The 27,057-nt window shown below is 37.2% G+C and overlaps 1 protein-coding gene across 2 annotated transcripts in view; it reads right to left on the bottom strand.

The window, feature by feature from the left end:
* Window positions 1–6,179: 6,179 nt before the first annotated feature.
* adgrd1 (adhesion G protein-coupled receptor D1) overlaps window positions 6,180–27,057 on the bottom strand; it is a 45,024-nt gene continuing 24,146 nt past the window's right edge. For both annotated transcript variants that reach the window (XM_084389003.1, XM_084389002.1), the window contains 12 exons: window positions 19,777–19,850; window positions 17,941–18,064; window positions 15,361–15,464; window positions 15,045–15,156; window positions 14,116–14,269; window positions 9,761–9,827; window positions 9,588–9,654; window positions 9,407–9,498; window positions 9,195–9,321; window positions 8,889–8,930; window positions 8,365–8,457; window positions 6,180–7,334 (listed from right to left, as the gene is read on the bottom strand). In XM_084389003.1, the coding sequence (XP_084245129.1) occupies window positions 7,239–7,334; window positions 8,365–8,457; window positions 8,889–8,930; window positions 9,195–9,321; window positions 9,407–9,498; window positions 9,588–9,654; window positions 9,761–9,827; window positions 14,116–14,269; window positions 15,045–15,156; window positions 15,361–15,464; window positions 17,941–18,064; window positions 19,777–19,850 (1,152 nt within the window). In that variant the 3' untranslated portion in view covers window positions 6,180–7,238. The remainder of the gene's footprint in view (window positions 7,335–8,364; window positions 8,458–8,888; window positions 8,931–9,194; window positions 9,322–9,406; window positions 9,499–9,587; window positions 9,655–9,760; window positions 9,828–14,115; window positions 14,270–15,044; window positions 15,157–15,360; window positions 15,465–17,940; window positions 18,065–19,776; window positions 19,851–27,057) is intronic.

Here is a 27,057-nt window from a genome sequence, read left to right on the forward strand (position 1 = left end):
GTTTCTATTAAAATAAAATCTATTTTAATTAAACTTACCAACATTCAAGTGTTGACAAAAAAGAGTGCATGAAGCTAGAATAAAACTTTTTTTTTTTGATCCTCTGTTTTTCTTGGTAAAAAATATTCCGGGGGCCATGAAAGTTTTGTAAAAAATGATCAGAAATGCTTACGGTAGGCTAGCTGGCAAGGGTCAATATCACTATAAAGTGCCTTATCGCTCAGTCATCATGAACATAATGCAAAATAATGAAATTCTGATCGAGGTTTTATTATAAATGGACAAACATTTACACACATACAATACAAGTACAATGATAAGTCTCTTGAAATGTGTTTTTCTGATTTTATACCATTTTCTTTGATTGTATGTATGTGATTTTGGCATGTCCCACATGCTGCTCAGCTAACTTAATTGAGTGTAAAAAGTGGTTAAATTACATCAAATTAAAATACTTTTTGAATGTACTTATTGTCCTCAACAGTTTATTTAATAAAACAAGTCATTTTGATTATTTATATTTTATTTTGATAATAATATTAAGCATTTTGCATGTGTCCCTGAAATTGCTGTCCACCCGGTCATTATGGGGTAAACGCCCCTTTAAGAAACTAACTGATGTACTCAGTGACATCCCCTCCCCTATTTGATGTTTCTTTGGTGGAGGTTAAAACATCTGCTGCACACACAGTAAGTATCTACACTTATATTTCCTAATTTTCATCATATTGTGTTTGTAGTTGCGTGTTATGTCCACCCTGCCATTTATTAATTAATATAAAAACTTTTCAGAAATTCAAAATACATATTTTAAACAGTGCACAGTCAGCTTCAACAGTGTATCACTTTGCTAAATGCAGGTACACCATGTGTTCATTAAATGCTAACTTTAGCCAAAAATGTCCACCCTGTCATTGTCCACCCTGTCACCAAGCCTTCCATGACAGGGAGGACATGTGCAGTTTTTGCCACATTTAGATTTTTTCTTTCATATATTAAAACAGTTATAACACATATATTATAACAGTAGATTCTATACATGAGTGGACGTGTAAACTTACATCCTTTTTTCTTAGAGATGATGTCAGTCGAATGACGACTGGCCGCAAACAAACAGTCACTCGGCTGAAAACAAAGATGCAGAAGAGGTTACTTACTGACACAATGAGGAACTTGCATTGGAAGTTTCTCTCTAACAACCTGGGCCAGATATCATACACCTCCTTCCGCCCTCTTCCTCTGACCGTGACACGTCTGTGCAAAAAACACGAGAACTTGCAATTTATGGCCAATGCCTTGCAGAACCATGGATTGCTGTCTTCAAGAAATATTGAAGAAATGTCTGAAGCAACCGTGTGCAACCCCAAAGCCCAGGCATGTGCTTATGGTGAGTGCAAGAAGTGCCTCCACACTTGTCGCTCAATGCTGAAAACTCCTGGGCAAGAGAACGTTTGTTTATCTCAGTGGATGACAGAAAAGATCATGAAGGATGAGAAAACGTCAACAATAACAGTAAAAAGAGAAATAACAATAACAGAGGAAGACCCAAACACCCAATTCCAAGAGTGTTTTCCATTTTAGACGCCATGTTTTCAACATCAAATGGCAGTTTGAGGTCTACAGGGAGCTCGGGAGGAACCTGAAGTACAATGAGTGCCTCCTACATGTGGACTTTAGTGAAAATTACACATGCAAGTACAGTGCAGAAATCCAGTCTGTGCATTTTGGAGGCTCACACCTTCTACTCCATATCACCCTCCAGAAGACATGACCCTGTAGCCATCTGGGCCCACCTTCATCCAATTTTAAAGGTAGTGAGAGAAAGACACCCTCAAGTTCTTCTTTCTCTCAACGGAACCCTAAGTGTGGCTTCAAGGGAATAAGATGGAATTTGTTTCAGGCGAGCCATGGGAAGGGGTGCACCAGACGGTGTGGGTGGGGCCCTCAAGAGGTCCTTGTGGCCCAAGGAGGAGACATCCCTGATGCCCAGAGCTTATATGACAAATTGAGAAGCCTGAACACATCTGTCGAGCTGTTCTTTGTTCCAGAGATGGATATTGAATCAAAGCCTGAGGTAATAGTCAGTTAAAGTTACAGTCCATAATCCAACAAACTCCATAAGGGGCTTTTGCACCGCATAGCTCTAGAAATTCAGCTATAGGAACTAGCCAGCAGGGTGGTTCCTAACTTCCTAGAGAACTAATTTCCCCCTGGACCATTTTTCTGGTTGCATTCGCACCGGCAGTAGGAACTCTGAAGCGGCCTAGTGCTGGCTTAGACCCTACTCTGAAGTAGGAGCTAATTTAGTTCCACCAAAAGGAGGTCCTAGAACTAAAATCGTTCCTTGTTAACTACGGTGCGAACAAGAGCCAATCAAATTCAAGTCCCTGGACTGATGCTTTTTTGCACATGTTGTGGTTAAAAGTAATTTTACGTATTTATTTTAAATCTCACTGTAGGTACCTGCAATTGCTGCTGTAAAAGGAACCATGAGAATCCATCAAGCAGTCAGTTTGACACCTGGACAGATGATGTACAGAGAAATGTCATGCCTGTGTAAAAGGGAGGATGGTGTTTTGGACCGCAGGAGGTCACTCTCACTGATGTTCCACTTTCATCAGATAAGGCCAAAGCATGTAGAAAGGCACAAGATATCCAAATGAGACCAGAAATGATCGAGTCAAAGCACATCGGAGAGTGGTGCGTTGTCAATTATGACAATGAAGGCTACCCAGGTGTCATCATGGACGTGGAAGGGCACAGCGTGAAAATTAAGTGTATGCACCGTAATGGCACCAACAAGACATAAATGGTCAATTAAAATTCAAAAATGCATAATGTCAATACTGAAGAGTCAATTTTATTCAAAACAAGAGATATACAGGGCATTTTACAAACATAATGACCTTCATTAAAAATGTAATGGATGTCAAAGACAATCAAAACGTAATGTTTTTTTTTTAAACGTCATTCAGATTTGTCAACGTGGGTATAAGGTTTCAATGCATGTTACTGTTCACAGATAATCCTTCTCCACAGTAAACCCTAATGAAGGACTCTGTACCATATAAAAGAAACAGAAAACAAAAGTAATAAGCTCGTGAATATCTATCACCGTCCTCATAAGCAGTCAACACTGTACACTGAATCTGTTCCCAGAGATTTCTGCAGGATTAGAACTGCAAGTTTGTTAAATAGTTTGCTTATATTAGATCCATTCCGCAGATTTACCCCTGAAAATGAATCAGAGAAAATGCAGAAAAAGTCTATAGATTATGTCTAGACTTACAGCGATTTATATTCAGAACCTAAAGACACTCTTATAAAAGAGATATGTAGGAATATAAGACTTACAAATATGTACAACTCACTTCTGTCATATCACAGTCGGCTACAGTTATTAGACTTAAATAAAAGTGTTTATTTGGCATACTCTTTATTTTTCAAAAGAAAACAGTGAAAATCCATTTGCATTAGAACAGAATAAATCAAGGAAACAGAATGAATCGAATAAAAACTTCACAGAAAGATTTCTCACATTATAAACATTTAAGATTTAACAAACATTTTTGTTTTGTTTTTTTTTGTTGGCACTTCCTCTGTTAAACACTGATATGGTCATTCGTGTGTGTGTGTGTGCTTAGATCATACCGGTGCTATGTAATACTTCAGAAGCATGTGTAATGTGAAGGTGTAAAAGTCCAGTCATATGGTGTACTTTCACTCTATGGTTCCAGCATTTTCATATGAGAAAAACATTACATAAATGTGTTATAGATACAAAAATAGTGAATGTCCCCTAATTGAGAGACACTGCATAAACACAATTATTTTCAAATATTAAATAACAATCAGATAAGAAGTGCACTTGGTGTTTAAATGTTCAGTTGGGAGAAACTGTCTTGCTGAAATAAAGTACCTTAATGTACCAAGATCATGAATACTCAGACATCCACTCATAAACTACAAACAATAGCTGATTAAGCTATAACGTTGAGAAAAATAACAGTTATGATACTGAATAAGATCATCTTTCAAGCAGTATCAAAGTCTTGTTGGAACATGCCGACGACAATAATTTAAAAGATATATGGTCACATGTTAAAAATACACTGACCTGTCTTGGTACCAATGAAACAATTACAGACACTGTATGGCTGTGTGTGTGTGTGTGTGTGTCACACACTGGCTTTAGGGCATTTGACATGAGTTCTGTGTTATTTACATCACAAAAGTGTCCACCTGAACTGATGCATACTGGTAAATATCATGAAATGACAGAACTATGTGGCACTTTCCAAAAACAGGGTACTATTAGGTGTTCAGTTACTGTGTAAAGCATAAGAGCCACAGTTCCCATGCTTTCATTAAATAAACTATTATCTAACATGAAATTAGCCTGTCCCACCTCAGGTTGAAGGTTTTGACCTTCTCAACAGTATCAAACTATTTAAATCATACAACAATGTTCAATTAATTTGAGTGAACAACTGAATGTATGAGTTTTAATATTAATTTGCACTAATAATTAGTATTTATTAACTAAATTTAAGCATTCATTTTAATCACCAAAACATTATATTTATCTGTATCCAATTACATACAACCCTGTTATCACATGACCTGACCCTATTATAAAAAAGTAACATTCCTTAAAATTAAAACAGTCCATTTTCTTCATTGATCCCCGCCCAAGATATATAAATCTTGTCATTTAATGTTGGTGATCATTGCTAGTCTTGGTAACAGGGTTGCAAAACCTGCAAACTTCACGTACAAATATTAATATGTTTGCTCTTATAATATTTAGATTGATCTCCTGAGGTTGACCGACAACATTTTGTGATTTATTACTTTTCTCTGACCTCCTGTTGAAAAAAAAAAGCCACATTTTTAAGTCTCCATTCAAACCCTTTTTGGTTAAAAAAGTGCCATTTACAACACTAGATAAAAATGAGAAAATTTTTGTATTTCTCTTTCAGGTCTTATTACAGTTTTTTAAAACTGCTTAGACACTAAAAGTGGTACTTGAGGCCCACTCAGTGAAACCATTCACTCGTGTAGCGAATCTTCAGACCAAGTCCGCAAAACTACAAGCACATTACGTGCTTTAAACTCAGTTTGCTATTGTAAAACATACAATTTGCACAACTCTAAACACAGTTCTCTACATTACACACATCATTCAAAACTAAAACTTTTGTTTCATTTAGAAATGCCATATTCATTTACTGAATAAAGTTGACTTTCTGACTTGGCTTTTATGCATATTAAGTGTATATAAATGGATATATATACAGTACCAGTCAAAAGTTTGGAAACACTACTATTTTTAATGCTTTTGCAAGAAGTCTCTTATGCTCATCAAGCCTGAAGTAAAAAAAAACAAAAAAAACAGTAACATTATGAAATATTATTACAATTTAAAATAATGGTTCTCTTTTTTAATATACTTTAAAATGTAATTTATTTTTGTGATGCAAAGCTGAATTTTCATCAGCAAGTACTCCAGTCTTTGGTGTCTTATGATCCTTCAGAAATCATTCTAATATGATAATTTGATACTCAGTTATTATCAATGATGGAAACAGTTGTGCTGTTTAATATATTTTTTTGGAATACTTTTTTCAGGATTCATTGATGAGTGAAACGTTAACAGCATTTATTCATGAAAACAGCTTTTATTCAAAATAAAAACATTTCTAACAATATAAATCGTTACCATCACCTTTTATCAATTTAACGCATTCTTGTTGAATTAAAGTACTAATTTCTTTAAAACAAAATAGTTATTGTTCCCAAACTTTTGAACGGTAGTGTATATTGTTACAAAAGATTTCTATTCTAAATAAATACAGTTCTTTTTAACTTTTTATTCATCAAATAATCCTGAAAAAAGTATCTCAGGTTATAAAAAAAATATTAAGCAGCACATCTGTTTCCAACATTGATCATAAATCATCATATTAGAATGATTTCTGAAGGATCACAACAAGACACCAAAGACTGGAGTACTTGCTGATGAAAATTCAGCTTTGCATCACAAAAATAAATTACATTTTAAAGTATATTAAAAAAGAGAACCATTATTTTAAATTGTAATAATATTTCATAATATTACTGTTTTTTTTTTTTTTTTTAACTGCAGGCTTGATGAGCATAAGAGACTTTTTTCAAAAACATTAAAAATAGTAGTGTTTCCAAACTTTTGACTGGTACTGTATATATATATATACACTGAATATGCATGCAAGCTACAATATAGCTAGATTATTTCACTGCAGCTTCAAAATAGTAACAAATTCAAAATCTGCTGTAAATCAGTTCTAACAAGCCAATAGTGTTATTATTCAGCTTAAGTCACTTCAGTATTGATTCAGTTCCATAACTGTGTAAAATGAACCAGTTGTGCATACATACTGTATATACAGTGTATTTCTCCATATGTACATGCGAGTGCGATGTGCACTCCTCTGCACTCTGAACAAGAAAAAGGCACAAGTAGTGTTTTACATTTTTCACATCTGTGTGTAGTTTGGCGTACATGTGGCTAATCATTTTATGTTTGTGTGTAGAGTTACAACAAAAAAAATAACAATTTTAGAAGAGTTAATAAAGTTTTGAATGAAGTGTTTGCTTTTGCAAGATATGTGTGACGTTTTGCATCTTGTGTGTAGAGTTTTGAGAAATGGAGCCATAGTTTTAACTGTCAAAGCAATAGCAGGAACTTTAGTGCCAGATGGACAGGAATTAATAGAAGCTGCTACGTACTTCACTTAGGACTGTTGCAAAGAATCTTTCTGGCTAAAGTTGAGACACACCAGACCTGTACATGATTCCTCTCTTTGAAGGACGGCCAGACAGTGGTCCAAGTGTAGCACAGATCTAGTGTATTATCCAGACAAGCAGAGCAAGCAGGAGAGTCTCCTGTTTGTGAGAGTTAGTATATTTTCATGAATTCAAGAGTCCTCAGCAGGCCACATTATTAGCAAATGATGAAAAAGTCATACGCTCCTTCATCCCAACAACAGGCCTTGTGTCTTCATCCAATGTTTGTAATAGAGAGATCGTCAGCAGGAGCAAATGACATCAGAGAACTTTGTGTTGTGTGAGTTAACTATTCTACAATTAGCTGCAAGTGTTTGTAGCCATTTCACCACTGAAGTCCGTTTAAAATGCGATATAGATCGGCGCATCTTCTACAGGAATTGCTACGCTGTCGTCCTCATCAGAAGCCATTATACTGCTGACAAATCCATGCGGTTGGCTGAGTTGGTGCTTTTGTCCCACGTGTTCATCTTTGTGGGAGTCACACCTCCCTTGTTGCCGTTCATCTGCGAAAGAAAAAAAGTTTTTGTCTAATACCGTTGTGAGGAAGAACTACGCTTAATTGTACTAAATGCGCACCTGTAGTGCAATTCAAATCTTAAAAGTATATATTTTTTTCAAAACGTATTTGCAGATAATATAATATTAACAAAATAAAAAGCCACTTAAAGGAGACCTCCGGTCAATTTTAACATTGAGCTAATTTTTTTGTACATTTGGAGTGCTGTCAATACAGAGAACAACAACAAAAATCGGTGTTGCCTACACCGAGTTATTCTAGTTTTTAAATTTGCACCCTGTTGACTTCAATGGGGCTATGTTTAAACCTGCTTTTAGCCTCTTAACATCCTTGATGTGTCATTACAAGTGCACAGAAAATGTGAGTGATTCCTTCAGAGTGAACACGAGTGAATCTGACTGCAGCAGATGTGAAAGATATTAATAAAAATTAAGTTAATTCAGCCAGCGCTCATACCTGTATTTACTTCCTGTTTTCGGTCAAAGTCCATAGTAGTCGATTGTCGAGTTCACGCGCGTGATCATAGGTAACTGAGCAACAGTGGAGAACTCGACAATCGACTACTGTGGGCTTCGACCGAAAACAGGAAGTCTTCAGTGGTGAAATGGCTACAAACACTTGCAGCTAATTGAAGTACCTTTACATTTTAAAGGTAAGTACATTTTAAATCAATGTTTTAACAATCTTTTGTTGTGCTTTAAAGAAGTACGCTGATGTGTTGGCTAACACACTAAAGCTCATGCAAAGTACAAAAATGCACATGCACATGGGACTGAAGTGGGCGAAAAAGAACTGTTAAGTTCAACTAACTGCATTTCATATATTTAAACTATAATTAATTTTCATTTAATTGTAAACATGGCGAAAACATTTAATTAAGTGCACACTTGACTTGAGTATATTATTTTAATAAGTGCTCTTTACTGTATGTTAAAGCATGTTAAAGTGTACTTTCTTATTTTTCACTGGTTATGAACAACACAAATGTCAAAATGAAAAGAACTGGAATTACTCACAATGTCTGAGTTGAAAGGTTTGACGTTGATGTTGCGGATTGAGCTGCTGGTTAAAGTCCACACTTTGGTTTTGTGTTTGAAAGCAGCCCTGACCTGTAGAGAAGTAATAAGACATGAAATATGTTAACAAGTACCATGCTTGACACTTGGTTTATATATCAAAAAGATATTGTGATTGAGTTTAAAAGCGTCTCTAAAGAAAGACCAATTCACACTGTGCCGACAGACGACGAGGGTTTTGTCGGATCAGTGTTGGCATCCGTCGGCGCTTGTCGGGTCGTAGAACCGACGTACTGTAATCTGGTGATTGTCCGCGGTGGTCGGCGTGTGTCGGTGCAGTGCGAATTGGCCTTAAAATGTGCATTCACATAATGGAGTATCAAATCATCACCACTAGATGGCGATCACACTTCAACTCCATAAAACAAACTCCATTGTTTACGCCAGTTCGCTGCGGAACGTCAGACATTTTCCCCTGACACACAGCACAGACGTCAAACACAGCTGCACAAACACGTTCTTACCTCGGAGTTTAACAGACAGTGAAACAGGAATATGAAGAACCCCTTTGAGGAAAAAAAGGAAAACAACAGATAACATTAAATATTGTGCAAGCGCTCCAATTCACATCTGCAAAAGTTCTTACAAGTCAGTCCAGGTCCAAAGTCATTTCAAACATTGTTATGTCTCATCATTTTTAAAAGCTGACATTGTTTGGCGAACACGCTGCTGACTTTGGAGGCTTTTATCGAAGTGAAAATCAATCAGTTTGAGTAAGACCTGTGGTCTTTAGTGCAGCGCTGTTGTGTTACACAGTAGTGATTTCTGACCTGTAGTGAGTTAAACACTGCAAACATGTACTGGAAAAGCAGGGAGTGGTCGTTCACTGCCAGAACCCCGAAGATCCATGATATGCCCAGGATGGGCAAGAGTACCGCCACTGCTTTGGTCGTCAGCCTAGAAAGACACACACACACACACTGTATGAAAAAAGCAAATGCAAGATAGCCGATATTACATTCAGGATAGCAGATAAACTCACTTCACAGAGTTGGAATCTCCGTGAACCTTATAGTTCTCAGCGCTGATTCTGGATATGATTCGGGTCACAGCTACCAAAATGCCAATGTTCACCTGGATGGCAGAGATTCCAACATTACAAATGTTCCTTTCATGCTCACCTACCATAGTGCATTTAACAAACCTCATTAACAGCTGCTTACCATTATAACAAACAGAGCAGGGGCTACAAAAGCCCAAATCGCCCCGTTATTCAGAGACAGCCAGCAACTATGGAGAAAGATGAAACAAATGATATCAAACAAGTAATCTTTTCTCTTCAAACTGGACATCTGTTGATCATGTCATGACCCACAGTGTTATTATGGTAACTTACTTGCCAACCTCTCCATAGCTGTTGAGTGACAAGGTCATAGACACCACACAAATGACCAGAGGGCATCCTGAGTAAAAGCATGAACAGTTTTAGAGGGACATTTCAGTAGTAACATCATTTCAAGCAGTGCCCTGACATGTTATACCTAAAGGATACTTCACCACTTGCATTCAAAAGTGAATGTTACACTGTTACATACAAAAATGTATTAAAGGAATGTTTCTTGAGCAGTAAATCAGCATATTAGAATGATCTCTGAAGGATCATGTGACTCTGAAGACTGGAGTAATGGTGCTGAAAATTCAGCTTTGCATCACAGGAATATATTTCATTTTAAATGGTAATTATATTTCACAATTTTACTGTATTTTTGATCAAATAAATTCAGATATAAATTGGTGAGCTTAAGATATTTTTTTCAAAAACATTAATATATATATATATATATATTAGGGCTGGGAATAAAAAAAAATAAAAAAAATAAATAAAAAATAATTGCACAATTTGCTGTAATTAATTGCAATTAACTGCATTTCCCCCAAGCTTGTAATCATCAATATTTAAACTTAGAATCACAGAAAATAGCCCTATATTAAAATAATATTAAACATCAATATATCAATATATTATTCTTTTTGAATAATCAATCAACATAATCAATTTAACAGATTTTTTTTTATTTTTTTTTTACTAATTATCAAAATAAAATATAGTCCTACAAAGCTATTATTACCAGAGCATGTGATCAGAGCAGGTCATTTTACCACTGTTGCCCAGAATGGCTATACCAGCTCAGCAAACAGAAGTCTACTACAGAGAAATGTCACGTTATTTGAGTGGACTTTGCTTTTCCAGTGCGTGATCGGTACATGATTGGAGCGTTTGATCCGTTAACGACAGAGCAGAACGCGCAGCGCAAACACGGAGCGGAACATTGAGCAGAGAGCGCAGCAGCGCACCAACACACACACACACACACACACACAGAACGGAGATCGCGGCGCACTGCTCATGAAAGCTGGGCGAGAATGAAACCTGATCGCCGAACACGGAGGGGCGGGACGGCATATTTTCGGCCTTTTCAATAGCAGAAGCAACAGGAAATCTTTAAAACGAGGCAAAGAAAAGTGCTGCGTTAATTGCATTTTTAAAGTTTTTAAACATCTCAAATGAATCGCAAAGATTAACGCGTTAATTCCCCCAGCCTTAATATATATATACACACACACACAGGTGCTGGTCATAAAATTAGAATATCATCAAAAAGTTGATTTATTTCAAGAATTCAACTTAACAGGTGAAACTAATATATTATATAGACTCATTACATGCAAAGTGAGATATTTCAAGCCTTTATTTGTTATAATTTTGATGATTATGGCTTACAGCTTATGAAACCCACGAAATCAAAATCCCAGAAAATTAGAATATTACATGAAATCACACAGTAATTACACAGTGATACCATGGTCATTGAACCAGGTTTTGGTTCTTTTGGCAGTGTGGGCAGGTGCAAATCCTGCTGGAAAATGAAGGAAGCATGAAGTGCTCTGAAAATGTCCTGGTAGACGGCTGCGTTGACTCTGGATTTAATAAAGCACAGTGGACCAAAGTCCTTTTTTATGATGAGAGCAAATTTTGCATCTCATTTGGAAACCAAGGTCCCAGAGTCTGGAGGAAGAATGGAGAGGCGCACAATCCACGATGCTTGAAGTCCAGTGTGAAGTTTCCACAGTCTGTGTTGGTCATCGGCTGGTGTTGGTCCACTGTGCTGTCCACTCAACGCAGCCGTCTACCAGGACATTTTCAGAGCACTTCATGCTTCCTTCAGCAGACAAGCTTTATGGAGATGCTGACTTCATTTTCCAGCAGGATTTGCACCTGCCCACACTGCCAAAATAACCAAAACCTGGTTCAATGACCATGGTATTACTGTGTAATTACTGTGTGATTTCATGTAATATTCTAATTTTCTGGGATTTTGATTTCGTGGGTTTCATAAACTGTAAGCCATAATCCTCAAAATTATAACAAATAAAGGCTTGAAATATCTTACTTTGCATGTAATGAGTCTATATAATATATTTGTTTCACCTGTTAAGTTGAATTCTTGAAATAAATCAACTTTTTGATGATATTCTAATTTTATGACCAGCACCTGTGTATATAAATATATATATATATATATATATATACTATAAATATATATTATAAAGAGTATATAGCTTCTTAGTAGTGTTGCCAAATTCCCCTCTCTCTCACCATATGTTTTTGTTAAATATGAATGACGTGCGAAAAGACATGTTTGGGGGGAAAAAAACCTGAAACGTTACTGGAGCTAAAAATACCTTGTTGTAAAACTCAGCAAAGACGTTTTCAGATTATGTCGTAGGAACTAAAATAAGAACTGTTGGACTGTGGCCGGTTGTTTCGTGCCACCATAAATAAAGAGCAGTGTAGCTGTGCCAAAGGCTTTAAGAAAGGGAGTAGACTTCAGTCTAAAGTAATGACTTAAGTCTAACAAAGCCTGTTTTCTTCATCCACATTGAGCCAATCACATGTATCACCAGGGATACAAATAAACATGCCTATTTATTCAACACTTTTTCATATGTAATAATGAAAAACACCTTCAGTTATCATGGTGCCAACTTTGATTTACTTCAAGGCCCCTTGTAGCTCTGGCAATGTCATTTTATGTAAAAAAAAAAGAAAAAAAAAAAGCATATTATAAACTGTTCTCAAAAGAGCGACTGAGAAAATAAGATGAAACACATGTTGTCTATTAGCACATCAGCACATTTGAGAATAGCTTGATAAATAACAGTGACGGCATCATAAGGGATGACCCACTGAAGACTCGGCTAAGATTTAATGTCCCTTTATCTACTGGCAGCTCAGACGGACTGTAACACACAAATGTCTTCTTCTTTTTAACAACACTGCCAAATCAGTCATGGCTGAGGGAGGAGGCTGATCTCTCTCAGCGCTAATGCCTGCCGTGGGACAACCTCATTTGACATTTGGGTTTGTGTATTACTCTGAAACGGGTCGTTTAAGGCAAATGAAATAGATCTGATGTTTTTCTTTCTGTAAGTTAGATCAAGCATGTCTGTGTAATGAAGTGTGTAGTTTATATTAATGTGTGTACACAGAGATGAATTCACTAAACAGCACCACTGTATCTGTAGCATTTTTAGTAAAAAATATGGCGTCTTATTCACAAATAACCCATAATACAGTATATTTATGTGCTAAAATCAGTATGGCTTTTAACCAGTGACTGTTTATGTTAAGCATGCGCAGCTAGTTCCTTAAAAAAAATACCAAGTTTGCCGTTCTCAAAACCAGCTCAAACAGGCTAGATAACACAGACTACAGACCTCTCATTACCCAGTTGTACATACTGTACGCTTATGTGTATTTTTATAAAGAGAAACTTTGCAACTCTTTTACTGTATATGATGAAATATAATTTAGGCTACGTTTACACGGAAACGATCTGAAGAGAAAACGCAAAAGTGATCACTTTTTATTCTGCGTATAGACGAGCGTTATGGGGGGGAAATCTGCGTGCATATGGTGACGCAAAAGTGTGTGAAATTCAATGTAGTATGCACTCCAGGCGGCTAGGTGGCAATGTGAAGCACTGATCGTTGCCTTCACTGTCTAGCAGACTTTTGCGTTTTTACCGTTTAGACGGAAACGCGACGGTGGAGCGTTTTTAAGATGGTTTCACTTTTTTGCGTTTTTAAGCCCCAAAAACGCCGTCGCCGTCTAAACGAAAGGCACATCTGATAAAATATTTTTACGTTTTCACCCGCGAGCGTTCTCGTGTAAACAGGGCCTTAGTGTATGTGATTTTATGTGTGGCTCCAGTTTCTAAATTTCTTTGTATACGTTAAATGTTATCAAATGATAGTGGTGAATCATGATTTGTTCATGAAAAAGTATGCAGAGTATGCACGGTTAGTGAATGAGGTGAAAGGTGTCTTTTCAGCTCAAATGCCTCGTTTATATGTAAATTCTGCTCATTACAGATGCTTCTAATTCATAAAACTCAGCTGTACCTGCCTGGTGTGATTACAACTACGCTTCTGCGTCCACAGAAAGCAGGTGGTAAATGGAATTTCTCTTAAAATATAGATTGTGTATTTTTTCTAGTTATGACAGTAGTTATTCATCAAACGATTATCAAATGATTGAGAAGAGTGTTTAAACAGGATCAATTCAAATGTGTTGTAGAGGCATTTTCAGCACTTTTAAGAGGTGATTCTGGATTACAGTGTAATATGGTGTGCCACATTTTTTTTTGTGATCTGCTGCAGTCTCCACCTGCAAGATGTTGTACTCACCCCATCCGATGGCATAGTAATAAAAGTGTTTGCTGCTCTCCGAGCTGAACACCTTGATCACCATGCTGTAGAGATGCAGGCCTTCCACCAGCATCCAGGCGAACGCACAGAGGAAGAAGAAATGCAGCAACACGGCCATGATCTTACATGGGAGCTGGGATGGCAGAGGACAGTATCAGTCACTGTGGCCTTTAGGATCAAGACAAGCGTCTAGACAAAATACACTGCACAGAAAACTGATCTAATTTGTAAATCATAGCTAATGTAATGTTGTTTAAATGAACACGTGGGCGACAGCATCATTGAGCTAAGCGGGTGTTCAGCCAAGTCCTCAGAGAGAGGAAGCACAATCAAATTAACTGAGTATCAAATGAATCTGTCCGTAATGCCAGAGGCATGTTAGGAGATTAGCGCAGCAGTCATCGGCTCTTTCCACCTTATTGGATTACTTTATGTAATGACAACATGATTCTGATAATGATACGATAATCACCATAGACAACAAACACAATTAAAACATAATCACATCTTGTAAATAAGATGTTGATGTCATTTGAACATTTCATTAGCATCTTTAACATGTGGAAAATGATTGTTCTTTGCAAACTCCCAATTTTGTTTCAGTTATTGTCTTTGCTAATGTAGTACAGAACTGTGCGGGATTGTATTATTTTTCTAATAATTCAACGGCCCGTCGTCAATTATTCCTTACTTAAAGAACATACTGTTATTGAATCTTCTGGAATCACAAAATGAATAATGGTTAATTGATCTAATATATCAATACTACCAGTACCTGTATCTTATAACTGTCAGAAAACAAGCAATTTTTCATAATTACAGCAGAAATACAGAACATAATGGGGATCTTCAAGTCAAAAAAAGGCTGAGAAGCAGTGCTTTAAGATGAGTATGCTAGATGGACTCACCGTGCCGGGACTGAAGCGGAAACTGATGAGCAGGAGGACCTGAGCGACTAAAATGGCAAATGCCAAGTTGGCATGAATATGGTAACGCTGATTACGGATGGTGCTAACAGACCTGTGTGCAGAAAAAGTTATGAATTTTAAATAGTGATGGTGGAAAAACACTAAAGGCTTTTAGTGTTGAATGCAATGAAATTACAAGTTATCATACATCAAAAATCTAAAAAGTTTTAACATGTAGTAGATACTTAATTTTTTTTTATATTTAAATAGAAGATTATAATCATGCATGTTCAAAAAGCAATATGGGTATACTTACGACAACACAGCAAAGGTCACCAGTGTAATTGCCAGGCAGAAAATAGAGATAGAGCAGCCAATGTAACTAATAGCGGAGAGCGCCACCTGGTGGGCCTTTGAGAGCTGTGGTGGAAACAAATGTGACAGCATTGACAATGAGATTGATGAATTTGGCTGGAAATCTGAAAGTGTATAACACAGAACCGAAGGGGGTTAAATGAGTTGAAAACCCCAGATGTTACTGCATATAAGAGACACTGAATACCACAGCAACAATCCACTGATTGTAAAGTCAAAGGTTACCAATGACCAGCTGTACTTGAATTGGCGTTTGCATAATATTCAATGACTTGAAAGTTTCAACATCACTTCATCAGAACAAACAAGCATGAGCCTGACATAAATCCAATCAATCAAATTATTTATTGGAACGAAATGTTTTTCTTAGAGAGCATTAACTATTTACAGACAAGGTAGACCAACGGTTGAAAGAATATGAACAGTAACAGTCTTGCTTTATCAAATATACATATGTATACAACTTGTAATACACTACCGTTCAAAAGTTTTGGGTCAGGAGTTAATACTTTTATTCAGCAAGGATGCATTAAATTGACCAAAAGTGACAGTAAAGACATTTATAATGCTTATTTAACAAAATATTTCTATTTCTAATAAATGCTGTTCTTCTGATATGTATATTCTTCAAAGAATCCTGAAACAAATGTATCATGATTTCCACAAAAATATTTTTTAGCACAGCTGTTTTCAACATTGGTATTAATAAGAAAATCACCAAATCAGCATTTGATTTATGAAAGACCATGTGACACAGGAAAATTTTAATAATATCTCACAATATTACTGTGTTACTGTACCTGTATTACTAAAGACTAAGCTAAAATTTAAACTAATTACTGTATTTTTCAAAACTAATGGTTTATTCTATACTTCCACAACTGAAGACATATTAACTGCTTCAAACTAAATTTCAAAACTCTGACACTATTGAGCATTGTTTGCTGGCATCACATGACTTGGTCTTGGTATGCACTTTCAAGCAACTGATTGGAAGCAGAAGGTTCATAAATGTTTAAAAACTACTAAACAGAACTCGATTTTGCCCCTCACAATTTAAATAAATAGAAAGTGTAAAATAGTTATAAAAACGTATTTTGTTTTTTAGTGCAAAAACCATTAACTAACAGATTTTCATGATACAACCCCTTATAACTGTTGGTAAAGAGCGAATAGATTTATTCCTGAACATCCATCAGGATATAGACTTGCATTGTTACGGTTCCTCTGACCCAGTGCCAGTAATTGGTGCGTCTGCACATCGGGCCTATTGGCAGTTGTTCTCCCCCATAATTCTATTTCCGTGCGTGGGTTCGATCGTACATTAACTCTGCTTCCTGCCTTGTGATTATCGCAGGCCCAGAATATCGAGGATCTGCAGAGCGGTGGAGAAAGCACGATTTCCTCTAGGCTTGAAGTACTGAGGTGAGCCGCTAATTGAAGCCCCGGCAGAGGCGGGCATTAGCATCAAAGCTCCAGAGGAGATGATTACATGACTGAGCGAGGACAGATTTTCTCAACAAACACAAGCAGATGATAGACGCAGAAGAGCCAAGATGCACCTGGGTGCCTCGGTTTGGCTCGCGCACCATCGGAGAATGAACCTCGAAACGGCAATCAGCCTTCGTGTGAAGCAATATGTCTCATCTTCACAAACATGTCCCTACTTAGTGAGTACAGCTTGCTGACAGCATCTTTAGCCTGACTTAAATTCGCTCTTTAGTTCTCTTTAAATAAATCAACAGGACAAGGGTTACCAAAATATCAAGCTGTGCCTGTCGTTCTGTATTTCAAAGGCAGATGCTTACAAGCTTTCTCTGACAGATGACAATCCATTTGTCCGCCCAAACTCGACCCACAGTCCTCGACCCACACAACCTCTGACAAGCGGCCTCCCCTGAGACACTTTCACACACAACGATGAGTTTCGAATTAACTAGAAACAAAATCCTGCACGTCACCCCTGGAGAAGTGTCTCAACTGTGTCCAAACTGTCTTTTCTATTAAAGCTCTGCTGCTGATTTACAGAGAGTCTCGGCCAAACAAAACCTCAAGCCCTGCATGCTGCTGGCTCGCTGCGGACGAGAAACACAGTCAGCATCGCATTCATCGCAGTGCCTTGGTGTTTTCAAAGATCCCTGATGGGATATGACCTAAATGCTCAATCAAGGTATCTTGAGAAATTCCACTAACCTCAGGCTTCGCTGCCAGTTTTGTACTGCGTATATGTGCATATTTCTGCAGCTTATATAAGACTTAGGTAGTCAGATATAGATGTCACAGACTGAGCGCCCTCAAATTTCTGGTACTGTCTGTTTGTGCTTATATCTGTAAAGCAGGATTCAGTTCTCTTGTTTGCATAAAGACCAAATAGCATTAGAAAAATTGAAATAACAGCCAAGATGCTTTCATTTAAAAAGGGGCTGCACATACAGAATGTGTTTTTGCATTCAACAGAGAGATTAAGCCAGATGGAATGGAGAAAATTCAAAAGTATTGAGTGACATTGAGAGCGCCTCACCTCCAAGGGAACCACTTGCATTAGGATGGCGAAGTTTGTCAGATGGTTGCACAAGCAAATGGAGAAGGACAGGTTTCCATCAGCTCTCACACAACCCTCATTGGACCACACACCCTCCTTAAAGCTGAAACACACACACACACACACACACACACACACACACACACACACACACACACACACACACACACACACATACACAGGTTTAATTGAGCATTACAGTTGTTGGAGTTATTCATTGTTTATATTGAAACCATACGCATTCACACCCTGGTCCAGCGTTAATGGAATTACCAGAGAGTTATTAATCAAATCTGATCTAAACGAAATCAAAACTAACGTAAGATCCCATTAATCTCAGTTAGAGAAAATATTACAGCTTCATCACTCCATTATGGATGCAGTCATTTTTTTAAATATCCACATGGGAGAAAGATTGAACAAGCATGAGAAAGAAGAGAGAGAGAAGAAAAGGGAGAAAGGGGTCTCACTCCAAATTAAATTAATTTCACAATTTTCATGATCCTAAAATTGGCTTTGTTACTTGGCCTTAAGTGATTTTTCAGGTATAGCTGTTTTGGTATAAGATTGCCTTTTATCAACAACAGACTCGTGATTTCTAAAAGACTGGTTTGAATGACGAATTGCAAGAAAGAATGAAAGATTTAGATGTGCTAAATGTCATAAATGTAACCTGTATGGATAAAGGATAACAGTGGGATATAAATACAAGACACACACATTGATAAATCAAAGCACTTCCTGACAAGCTTTAACAGGAAACGTGAAATGAGACATTAAAATGACAGATAGAGAGAGATAGATGGGTGAGAGAGATTATACAGTAAGGACTGCATAAATATCTCTGGACAGTGAAATTGAGGATGAAAGTTGGGACATCCTTAAAGGGATAGTTCACCCAAAAATGAAAATTCTGTCATCATTTACTCACCCTCAAGTTGTTTCAAACCTGTAAGAATATCTTTTTTCTGCTGAACACAAAAGAAGATATTTTGAAAAATGTCTGTAACCAAACAGTTGATGGACCCCATTGACTTCCATAGTAGGAAAAAAAAATACAGTTGATGGACCCCATTGACTTCCATAGTAGGAAAAAAAAAATACTATGGAAGTCAATGGGGTCCATCAACTGTTTGGTTACAAACATTTTTCAAAATATCTTCTTTTGTGTTCAGCAGAAAAAATAAATTCTTACAGGTTTGAAACAACTTGAGGGTGAGTAAATGATGACAGAATTTTCATTTTTGGGTGAACTATCCCTTTAAAAGGTCTAAAAATGTAAACGAGTCTGACATTGCGATCTTAATATTTTTAACAGAAAAAGTTATAAAATTATAAAAATTATAAAAATAAGACTTTTATATCAAAGTGCTGTTACGTTTTTTGTCAGTAATAAAATAAAGTTTATAATTTACAGTAAAAAAACAGTAATTGGACATTCTCAGAAGTCTATGCATGACACCATAACATTTGATTTCATATTTCACTGAAATCAAATATTGGTTATTGGTTATTATGGTGGTAATCAGTATATATTTTAAAGTACACAGCAGATTTTAATAAAGTAAGTTAGTATATTAACACCATACCGGATAGGAAAAACATGACTATGAACTATAAAATATACAAGCACTAAAAATGTCTGTCACTATATTTTTCCCCCCATAAATGTATACATTTCCCCTGGATTTATTCTTCCAGGGCTTTGAGGCCAATATTGATTATTTGGTTCTATTCTTGTAAATTACAAACTAGTAATTGTGGAATATGAAACATGTGTGTGCAAAAAGAAGCGCTTGAAGATGTGAGACCCACCTGTAGTCCAGGAAAGCGCAGTACAGGAACACTTTATTGCTTTGGTTTAAGGCCAGGAGCTGCTGTTCTGTATTCTGAAAGACAGGAAACCAGAACAATTAAGAGTAAAACATGACAGATGTTATGTCCTATCACAGCAGAGCCCTTTATAAGGTGCGGTTACATTAGCATGTACTGTATATAAAAGTCCATTATCAATAGCGTAGAGATGTATGAAACACTGCTCACACAGACGTCACTTTCAAACCAAGCAGCTTTCTGTTGGTAAGCGCAGTAAATTGTGCAAATTCCTGATAGAAAGACTAGATTTCACCCACAAAACTTCACTGAGCAATTGGTAAATGTGACTGCAGCTTTAGTGTCATTCAGTCCAAAAGGTTCACTCCATCACACCAGAAGTTTGAGACAAGTGTTGGAGCATCAGTGGTGTTCAACATACAACCACAGTCTCTCAACACTGAGAGATTAGAGGCCAATATCGTGAAATATATCAATGGGCGACATTTCAAAACGTGCACATTGCTTTCAAATAAATACATTCAGAAATAAGAACTCTCAATAGCCAGTCTCACAGAATATCCATGACTGCATGAAGGACATTATAAGCAATCAGGACGGAGTAAAGAACAGACCCAAATTCCAGACAGGAATGGAAAAGAACTGGTATAGAGGATGAAGGATGTTCGGAAATGACCCGGAAACTAGCTCTAGTATATCAACCAGTCAAAGTGGTGATAATTTAAGAGAGGAAATAATTGAGAGAACTCAAAGTTGTGGCAGTGTTTGACATCACATAGAAATAAAGATATCATTATTAGTGCGGGTAAATGTTGAGGAACACTCAGGGTGACAAGTTAAACGATAGCTGATGCTTTCCATTACTGATAAGACTCTTAACAGTCACAACAAATTATTTGGTCAGAACAAACAGTTCATATCATTTCTCAAATCTCCCTTGTCCGCACATGGCTTTGAAGTGAGCATAACGGAGCTTGTTTATTAGTTTATAAAATATGGTTTAACTAATAAAATGGTGGTTTAAATGAAAGTGCCACAGTTTTTGTTGTGCTGTTGCCTGAAGGGCAACAAAACATATCATTAACATCTAAAAGAAAAGAACAGTATGACTGAGTGATTGCATAGGTGTTGGGAGACACAAACCAGGTGCTTCCTTTTTTCTTTTTTAAGGGGCCGTTTACGTGACACTGAAAACTTAAACTTATGAAAACAGGTTTCAAAATGCACGTTTTTGAAAACTGTGACGTCATGCAACACGCGTAGTGTTTCTTTACAAAGTGACATCGCCAACTACTGGCCTGGCATGAATAATACAGCGTTTTTAGCAGTGTTAACGGATCCATGAGAACGGAGATCGTTTTGACAATGGTGTCTCTATGTGAAAAATGACAAAAAAAACCTTTCCTTTCTAGTACATTGTTGTCATGTAAACGTACCCTAATTTTGCATTACCTGAATGGCTGGAATAAATGGCGTAAAGAATGTCAGTAAGTTTCAAAGAGGGAAATGTGTGTGATTGAAATTGTATTAAATTTGCACACGTTCCGCTATATTTTTGTTAAGGGAAACAGATCATAAATGATGTTTTTTAAGATGTTTTAAAATGTTATCAACCTTACTCATTTTATGAATCAACCAATTTTTTATTTGTCTGTTATTTGGAGAAATGTAAGTTATAAAGACCCGACTTTTATTAACATATTGTTAAAATTATGTATTCATTTTTCTAGGCTTTTTGTAAGTGAAAATACAAGCATAAAATACCTTTTAATTTACAGTAGAGAAATAAAACAGTAAATTGATGCTCACAGAATCCATGACACAATCAAAATTTGATTTTACATTTTACTTAAAATAAAAGCATTTAAATAGAATATTTTTATTTTGTTGATGTATTATTATGGTGTTTATCAGTATATTTAGCTATTTTTATACCAAATAATTATAGTAGTATCTATTTGAGATAACCCTGTCCCTAAATTACATGCAAAAACAAAATGTGTCCAGCAGATTGCCTTTTCCAGTTCAAGTGGGTGGTTTTGGGTCAGATTCCAAAATGCTGCAATCCAAAAGTCTAGCTAAACTAGATTAGATAGAAAGTCTGAACCACACTGACAGTGACGAGAGAGGTGCGGGTATGGGTGTGGTTCTCTGCGTTCCACAAAGTTTTCGCTTTCATTCGTTTCAGTTTCTATTGTCATACTCTCTCTCTAGGTCAAAATCTCAGTACTAAAATAAGAAGGTCATTTTTACAGCTCCATCAGTAAGAATCTCTCTCTCTGTCTCTCTCTCTCTCCAGTCAAATGAACACAGATGGGGTTGGCTTGGTGTTTGCGGCTCCCCCCTGCCCTGCAGCGCTCGGCACTTGCCAGAGAAGCGTGAAAGCACTCCAACACTTTATTAACAACAAAGGACTTGCAAAAGAGCACACAGTATTGGAGGAGCTCCCTTTCTAATGTATCCAAAGACACAGAGAGAATGAAATTACACAAAAACGCAGGTTGGTGATTAAGAAGAGGCTTTTTATGAGAAACGAGCCACAAGCTTGTATAGGTTTGGAATGAGTCCCTGAGTTATAACTTTTATAGCCACAAAAAAATTGTAGTGGTAAAAATCATCATAGGGGTTAAACGTTGGCTAGATGTTATGTAACCTTCGATTTGGGTTGGGGGGGGGGGGGGGGGTTATTTGGCAGCTGCTATGACATCATTCTCACCAGCCTATCAGATGACAGCAGGTTGTGTAATCACACATCAGGTCTATTTCAGAGAGCCTGAGTGGCATGTGTTCATAATTAAGCAGAAAACACACATCCCTGTCATGCTGATGGAATGGTTTACACAGTCACCACCGCCAACTGCTGCTTCAGTCTCTCTCCTGATTGGACGACATGTGTAATTCCAAGCACATGCAAGCCTCTGTATTGTCGTTCAGAGGAATGAGGAGAATGACAATAACGAGAATATGGATCAACATCCTGGATAAAATTGACGGTCCTGGATGACGACCAAGGATAATAAGGCATGTAAGCTGTGCTGAGCCCGGCGGATTTGATTTAATGTGGTTAACATTTGACTAAATCAGCAAAAGTCACAACAAGTGAATAAAAAAGTTTCTTATTCAGCCTGACTCTCATCTCTTCTGTCAAAATATGAAACTTCTTCCACCAGATTGTGCCAGAGATTAATATAAAACAACCTTGCAGCTTTGCTCTATTTGGGTCTTTTTCAAAGCTCCCCTGAAAGCTCAACGTGGGTGCCAAACTTCCTCACACTTCACACCCATGTGAGTGATCTCCAGCAGTATCACCGCTTGCTTATGAATATAGACCAGAATATGTAAATATAATGTTTTACTGACATTTTCATGCACTTAAATGAGCTTAATTTATGGATTGGATTAATTTTACTTGACTCCTACATCTGCTACTGTGGTAACATTTTTACTTTAAATATGAGAATTATGGGGTTCTCATCTGTCCTAATATATCCACCTTATTTTTCAAAGCGGAAGTAATGTTTTTTTTTGTGAATGTGCGAGACTTCCGATTTATTAGCCACTATAGGGAAATAACTAGAAGCATATATCAAAGTGCAATAAACTGTAAAACTGTTTACTCTACAAACCAGCATGTTTATAATTAAGACAATAAATTTAAATAATATGGTATACCAGTTTGCAATATCAAGCAGCATAACAAGCTGGTTTGTACAGCTAAAATAATTGGAAGCGAATGACACCGTAAATCATACACTTTCAAATAACAAATGGCTGCATCCGCGCCTACATGAAAAATAAGGTGGATAACACAGCCTATGTATCTTCACAATTTATAACTTTTACTCAAAAAGTCAATAGGTCAGAGTGTGCAACTGAAGGGCTGTCAGTACGGTAGAGTGGGAGTATTGTTTCCATACTTTTGGGACAGTACCCCTGATGCCTGCCTTGATGACTAACCCACTGACTAACTGAAGGAAAAACTGAGTGCTAGCAATACAATAAAGCCTATATTTCATTTACACAACACAAAAACAAGCCAACAGAAGCAATTATCTGTTCTCTCAAAAAACGTCAAAAAGCACCATAAAAGCAGAAAACATCTTACGTTATATTCAAAGAAGATATCCTTAAGATAGGGTTGTATTCTAGTTTACAAAACGTTTTTTGATTAACTGAAACTCTCTCTCTTTGATGAACTCATTCTCTCACACACATACGCAACAGCATATGCTCTGAATCGTCTGCTAAACATCTCCTCACACATTCTCTCTTATTGAGACCAAACCCAGTTACACACCATATGAAACATGCTGCCTTTTGGTTTCCTGAGGTATGCTTGTTAATGGCACTGCACTGGGGGATATTTAAAGAACTGCTATCTAAATAAAGCCTGGCTGGGCTAAATTTAAAAACACAGTGCGCGTAGTCCAAGCTTAACACAGAAGATAAATGTTGAAAAGTAAATGTAGGTTTTCGGTCTCTCCCGTTCTATTCACAGGCTCTGTAATTACATACGTTTATGGACAAGCTGGGCTGTAATTTAGAGCAGCTGTTTCTGTACATGGAGAATACAAAGACTAATGCACTTGAAAAGTCAATGACAACGCAAAGACATGTTCCATCAAAAACTTGGAAACGAGACAGGAATAGGAAATGTGACAAGCCAGATTTGAACTGTGTTACCCAAATAAGCACCATGGATCACAGTGTTGGAGTGCAAGTGCAAACCACAAACTTCAATCTGATTCTCACAATATCACAAATAAGGCTCAAGCCACATAGCTAAATTTGAAACAATATATGTAATTGCTTTATCCTTGGCTACTTTTGATAATGGGAAATGAGAAACACTCCAACTGTGTCACTGTGCATAAACGTTTAGAGCAGTGGTTCCCAAACTGGGGTACATGAGGTGACAGAGGGGTACGCAAGCAAAATGCTGACATTGCAAATGTGACATTGATTTTATACAATAGTTCAATATACAAAAGTAAAGTACATTCTAAACACTGTATTGCCAGAATTGTTCGCTCTATTTTGCAACGAAATAAAAGTTACAACGAAGGCAAAAACATACAATATGAGAAACACCATGAGAGAGAGTTGAACATTTTGAAAGTTAAACATGTGGATCCGCGTATCATTATAAATATTGGTCCGTCCATGTGGTAAGACTCGGCTGGCGTAGATGAGACTGAGGTGGTAAAACATCTGCATAGGAGCTGTGCGTGGTGAGGAGAAACCCAGTGAGGTGCTCAGGGGGTCAGCCAGTTGATGGACGTCCTCCGGATCTCTGGAAAAAGCTAGGAAATGGTTGAAGTCTCTGTGGACCGCTAAAACCTGGATCCAGTCAAGGCTAAATATGCAGTGGAACGTGCTCAGGTGATCATGTGGGGACATTTTAAGAGCTTAATGGTATTTCTATCATAATTTTGATGAAAACACAAGCTTGGAGGATTTGTTCACTGTAAATCATAATATGAGAGTGGTCTAAAAATATAATGGTAAGAGTAACAAGGCAAGGCTGAACTAACAGTTTAAAGGTTCTGTTTTCAGGCATTCAGAGCAAAAGAGTGGCAGAGGGAAAGAAAGAGATATGGAGAGGGAGAAAAGGAGGAGGCCACACAATCCGCAGCCGTTAGCTACAACAGGATCGCTTTAGCCAGACCATCTGCTATAGATTATAACGATTCATCTGAGAAAGCGTGAGAGAGGGAGAGGAAATAAAGACAGAGGGGACGTCAGACCAACTGAAAGACACGTTCAGTGAAAGACTGGAGAAATGAAGGAGAAGAAGAAGAGAGGGAGAATGAGTGATTGAGCCAATGTTGGTGAGTGAATGAATGAATCAATGAGTGGTTGAGTGAGCCAATGATTGAATAAGTAGGTGAACGAATGAGTGGCAGAATAAATCATTCGAATGAGTGAATGGGTGATTGAGTGAATCAGTCAAGTGAGTGAATGAGTGGTTAAAAGAATCGGTCAGTGAGTAAATGAGTGGTTGAATTCATCAGTAAGTGAGTGAATGAGTGGTTGAATGAATCAGTCAGCGAGTGAATGTGTGGCTGAATGAATCAGTCAGTGAGTGAATAAATGATTGAATGAATCAGTTAGAGTGAATGAGTGATTGAATGAATCAGTCAGCGAGTGAATAAGTTATTGAATGAATCAGACAGTGAGTGAATGTGTGGCTGAATGAACCAGTCAGCGAGTGAATAAGTGATTGAATGAATCAGACAGTGAGTGAATGTGTGGCTGAATGAACCAGTCAGCGAGTGAATAAGTGATTGAATGAATCAGTTAGAGTGAATGAGTGATTGAATGAATCAGTCAGCAAGTGAATGAATGGCTGAATGAATCAGTCAGTGAGTTAATTAGTGGCTGAATGAACCAGTCAGCGAGTGAATAAGTTATTGAATGAATCAGACAGTGAGTGAATGTGTGGCTGAATGAACCAGTCAGCGAGTGAATAAGTGATTGAATGAATCAGTTAGAGTGAATGAGTGATTGAATGAATCAGTCAGCAAGTGAATGAATGGCTGAATGAATCAGTCAGTGAGTTAATTAGTGGCTGAATGAACCAGTCAGCGAGTGAATAAGTTATTGAATGAATCAGTCAGTGAATGAATTAGTGGCTGAATGAACCAGTCAACGAGTGAATAAGTTATTGAATGAATCAGACAGTGAGTGAATGTGTGGCTGAATGAACCAGTCAGCGAGTGAATGTGTGGCTGAATGAATCAGTCAGTGAGTGAATAAATGATTGAATGAATCAGTTAGAGTGAATGAGTGATTGAATGAATCAGTCAGCAAGTGAATGAATGGCTGAATGAATCAGTCAGTGAGTAAATTAGTGGCTGAATGAACCAGTCAGCAAGTGAATAAGTTATTGAATGAATCAGACAGTGAATGAATTAGTGGCTGAATGAACCAGTCAACGAGTGAATAAGTGATTGAATGAATCAGTTAGAGTGAATGAGTGATTGAATGAATCAGTCAGCAAGTGAATAAATTATTGAATGAATCAGACAGTGGGTGAATGTGTGGCTGAATGAACCAGTCAGCGAGTGAATAAGTGATTGAATGAATCAGTTAGAGTGAATGAGTTGTTAAATGAATCAATCAGCGAGTGAATGAGTGAGTTAGAGTGCTAGTCCATGCCAGGGCCAGTCACGTTTCCATTGTCACAGGGGCTTGATTGTGCCTGTTCAGGGCTTCCTCAGGGCCAATGGCCAGGGGCTTTTGGACCGCCGAATACATCAT

This window comes from Rutilus rutilus, assembly GCF_951802725.1.
Source record: "Rutilus rutilus genome assembly, chromosome: 19".
In the NCBI taxonomy this organism is placed as follows: Eukaryota; Metazoa; Chordata; class Actinopteri; order Cypriniformes; family Leuciscidae; genus Rutilus; species Rutilus rutilus.